General features: G+C 47.0%; 1 protein-coding gene across 1 annotated transcript; it reads right to left on the reverse strand.

Moving 5' to 3' along the window:
• Positions 1–1,930: 1,930 nt before the first annotated feature.
• MAGEB16 (MAGE family member B16) lies at positions 1,931–2,974 on the reverse strand. Its single transcript, XM_019943086.1, has one exon. The coding sequence runs from the start codon at positions 2,972–2,974 to the stop codon at positions 1,931–1,933; it is 1,044 nt and encodes a 347-aa protein (XP_019798645.1).
• Between the last annotated feature and the right edge of the window lie 1,816 nt (positions 2,975–4,790).

The following is a 4,790-nucleotide window of genomic DNA, read 5'->3' on the forward strand; positions in this document are numbered from 1 at the left end:
TCACATCTCAGGCTGGATGGAGCAGGACCACAAGAAACTTAATCACAGCACTTAGAACAGCATAAAATTTTAAATGTGTGAATTGTTATTTCTGGAATTTTCCATTTAATATTTTCAAACCATGGTGGACTGCAGTAAGTAAAACTTTGGACAGCAAAACTGGGGTAAGGAAGGGCTACTGTATGTCACCCTTAAATATGCCACTTTGGCATACAGGTTGCTTTGAATTAAAGGTACTTGAGAAACAGTTAGTGAAAGGAGGACACTCTGACCCTCCTTTGTTCCCCTGAAAGCAGGAGATAAATATCCCTGCACCAAGAGGGTAGAAGGCATTCTTACCACCAGAAACAGAGAATTTAGGGCCAATAGGGCTATATAAACAAACCCTCTTACTGTTTCACTCTTGACTTGCCCCGGTTTAAACCCCTTTGTCAGTTCTTTTCAATTCATTGTTTCTTTGTCTAAAAGGTATAAAAGGCTTCCTGCTCTGGTACTTCTTTGAGTCTCATATATTTGTGGGGCTCCCATACAGACATAGAAAACTAAATTTGTTTTTCCCCTGTTACTCTTTTTATTACAAGAGGGTCTCAGCCAAGAACAAGAAGGATAGAGGGAAAATTACTTTTCCTCCCTTACACCTTGCTTGCAACCCTGCCCCACTTTTTCATTCATTTCATCCCCACCAAAAATTAAGCTTTAGCTTATTTTTCTCCAAATTAGACTGAAGACAGCTTAATTAAATTTTCTTTTGAATGAAGTAAGCGCTGGCTCTCCTAGGCGATGGCCAACTGTGAGCCCAGTAGCTTCTGGGTGTCTGATCTCAAAGAAGTATTTATCTTTCTCAGAAACTCCTTAGAGGTGACATATACAAAAAAACTTTGTGCATGCGTTCAGCTGCACAGGAATAAGATTCAGGTAACCTTCCATTCCTGTTCCAGGTGAGAATTTCTCTCTAGTTTACTTGTGATCCAAAAGTAACAGCTAACAGCAGTTTACCACTCCAGACATTTGGGTTTCAACTCAGACAGACCATTAGAGGGTCTGGTCCCTCTCATAATGCCCTCAGCCTCATGTTGCTCACCACCCAGTTTCATGTAAAATTAACTCCCACTGAAAGACTTGAAGTTTCCCAAAGCCCCAAATGGCCACGCCTAACTGCATTACCACGCTGACAGTCTCACAGGACTGTCCACCTCTACCTACTCACTTCTTCATTTTACTTGTCCCTTAGGAATTAGAAGATCTCATTATTGTCCATGAAGGATTCTTCCTCCTATATGTTAAAACGCTATGAGCAGGCCCTGAGTTATTAATCCTAGCATTCCCAATACTATCTACAGTTCTTTTCAAAGAGCAGCTGTTCAATAAAGGTTTGTGGAATAAATGATCCAGTGAATATGAGGTCTAATTCATTAACATGTTATACATTCTTTAAAGAGCTTAAGCAAATCTACGCATATATCATTTAATTTTACAGAACAAGAACTAAAAAGAATACGAAAGGCAAATTTTGAATATCTTTTAGAGATTCTTGATTTTTTCTATTGATCCCAGCTATCTTAAAGCTGACCTTTCACATGTGCAAGGAAATAAATGCCTATAGCAATGCCATCTTCTTATTCCAGAAGATAAAATGGATAGTTTCACAATTTGTTTCACAAAACAACAAAGTTCTTGCTTTAAACATCATGAGTAGTAAATGTATGATCAGTATCATTCATAAATCTTTATATTTTGAAAGTTAAATTCATATTAAAAAATACGAGTAATACATACATCAAAAAAGAGAATAAACTTACAAGTTATACATACAAAACAGGAACACACAGGCAAATACACTGTCTTCCTTTCTGCCCCCACCTCAGAACTAAATTCTACCAGCACTAACTGCGTCTTCCAACAATGCATGAAGAAAGTATCCCCGACTCCCCTAGGTGTGGGAGAAGCTGCTAGCCTTGGCACTAGAACTGGCAGTGGCTACAGAAGGAGAGACAGCCCTGCCTGAAATTCTGGCTCGGGCTCTCTCTTCTTCATCTTGCAGAGCCTCCTCATACTGAGATGGGAAAGAACTTGGGTCAGTCCCATGAACCTTGGCCAGAAACTCCAGGACCTTCATCTTGGTGGTTTCAGCGTGGGCTCTGGGGCCCCACAGGAACTTAAACTGCACAGGATCAGTGTTGGTCACCTTCCGGTACTCCAGGTATTTTTCCTTCACGAATTCTTTGGTGATGAGCTCCCTGGGCTCCCCAGAGATGAAGTGCTTCATCCCGGCATATATCCCGCTCACATTCAGAACTTTCCAGACTTCGTCTTCGGTAGCACAGTTGCCCTTCATGAAGATCACACCCAGGATAAGTATCAGGATGCCGGTCTTGGGCATGCCCACTTCACGGTGCAGCATCCCATCATAGGTGAGGCCCAATTTGATGAAGAGGCCATAGTGGTGATTGGTGTGATCCACTTCCATCAAATCAAGGCCAAAGACCATCTCCATGCACTCAGAGGCTCTCAGGAAGATCTCAGGAAAGTGGACTTCACACTCTTCGATGACAATCTTCAACATATCTGCCTTTGTTATTGGCTCTTTCATTTGATACTTGAATAGCAAGAAATTTACCAACATAGATACTTTCTTATCTAGAGCATCTATAGGCGCATTCTTGGGGCCTAGCACAGCCTGTGAGGTGCTCAGAGTATACTCTCTTTCTTGGCTATTGGACCCCTCATCCGATTTGGTGGGTGAGGTGGCTTTGATAGCAATGGAAGAGGAGTAGAAACACTGAGGACCCTCAGGAGTGCTGGATATACCAGCCCCAGGAGCCTCCTTCAAATCGCCAGGCATTAGAGGATGGCAGGAGAGATGGGTCTCCTCCAGAGCCTTGGAGACCTGTTCAACCTCCAGGCCCTGGGACTTTCTGAAGGTTTGATGGCATTGATCATATGAGTGCTGAGGACGCTTCTGACGCTGAGACATGATGACTCTTGTGGGTAGCAGTACGTGGACAGGAGGATGGGCAATGAGATTCACCACCTAAGATAAACAGGGCATATGTGAGTGGCTTCAGCTAGTAAACTTAACTGTGGCGGCTCTTCCTGAGACCCAGAGGAGGAAGGGAGGGGTGGCCTCTGCCAGCTTCACTCCCTGGACCTCTCAGGGCTGTGGAGCCCCCTCTGCCATGGGTTGGTTAGCCCCACAATCCTCACATACGCTTCTCAAATTAGATTCTGGTTGGTAAGGTGCCCGCCGCCATCTATTGCCTGAGGCCCCCCCTCCAGTCAAGGCCGCATCTCTGTGAGACCCCCAAAATGGAAGTGAGGAGAACCTCATGACGGGAAATCCACGGCTGACAACAGGGACGAATGCTGTGCACACCCTCCGTCCTGGGGTCTGAGGATTCCTAAGGCTTCACTCGCGGTCCTCACCAGGACTCCTGCAGGGCCTGAGATGCCTTCCTTTGGTGACATGACAACGCCTGTCCCAGACTAAGGCCTCCCCTCCCTCAGACTCCAGTGGCCGCGGTCATTAGCACCACTTCCGGCCGCTCCTGCCCGGGGCCTCCCAAGGCCGACCTCCCGGCCGAGGCTCAGTGAGTCGCTACTATTGTGGGAGACAGTCCCCTCAAATCTCACTCACGGGCCTTTGCTTGAAGACTCGTAGGTCGGGGACCCTGAGCCCCACGCACAAAGGCCACCACCTCAATCAGACGGCCCAACAGGTAGCGTGTGGTAAGTCAGCCTGAACCTGTCCGCGCCTCCCGGGGTCGGGGTGGGGCTCTGACCAGGTGGGCATCCCCCTTTCTGGGGCCGGCGGTCCCCCTCAGTCTTCATTTAGAGTCTCACCTGACACCGAGCGGCACCTGGGGCTGCTCCCACTGCTGACTGGAGTCTGCGCCTCAAACTGAAGCCCTCGCAGCCGTTAGCTCCGGAGGTGGAAGTCAGGGGGCGTGGCATCCAGTGAGGACTGCTTGGGTCTTTCCGGGGTCACCAGTAGCGAGGTCACGCTGTGCACGTAGCGCTCAGTTTCAGAGGGGTGGTGCCTGCTGGTCCGGCTCCCAGCCCTCACTTCGGTTGCCAAGCTCTAGCTGCCTCCCTCTGTTGAGCTGAGGTCTTGACGCTCATGCCAAGGTCCTCTTGCCACTGAGAACCCTGAAGAGTAACTGAGGGCGTATCTCAACCAGACAGACCTGCCTGGCCTTTAAGGTGAAAAGCAGCCGCTAGCCCATCTTCGTGTGACCCCCACCCCCACCCCTTTATTCTTTGTTGTTGTTCTCCTGGGTCCTCATTTATGGGGTTCTCTTTTGGCTCCTTTTTCATGACTTCAGGCTTTCAGGGAAATGCCTGATCCCAGCAAAGCCTTGATGAGTTCACTTACTGCAATCCTTGCAGCGCTTAGAATGGGTCATGTTCCAGCCTAAATGGAAAATGGAGAAGTTGGAGCACAAGGCAGGAAGGCGGCAGGACAGGGGGGTGAGCTGTCAGAGAAAAGTCATAGCCATCTATTCCTGCTTTCACCAGGCAGACTTAGCCACTTTCATAGGTTATCCACTAAAAAGTTTACTTTGTACATGGAGGAACTGAGACGAATGATTTTGAAAGCCCCTGTTTTATGACGCTGTTCCACACCTGTAACATGCAGTAATCATATGAAGATGATGAATGTTATCTATTTGCATTTTTATACTTCTGGTTTATTTTTCTATTCTTATCTCTGTGGCATTGTTTTCTAGTCCAGTTTAAAACAGTGGCTTAAATATTCTTTTCTTGAGTCTCCTCATCTATTTGGTTTTTGT

The sequence above is a fragment of the Tursiops truncatus genome, chromosome X (genome assembly GCF_011762595.2).
Source record: "Tursiops truncatus isolate mTurTru1 chromosome X, mTurTru1.mat.Y, whole genome shotgun sequence".
In the NCBI taxonomy this organism is placed as follows: Eukaryota; Metazoa; Chordata; class Mammalia; order Artiodactyla; family Delphinidae; genus Tursiops; species Tursiops truncatus.

Excerpts from the sequence above, each read along its gene's own strand:
- MAGEB16 (XM_019943086.1), bottom strand. The coding sequence starts at position 2,974 with ATGTCTCAGCGTCAGAAGCGTCCTCAGCACTCATATGATCAATGCCAT.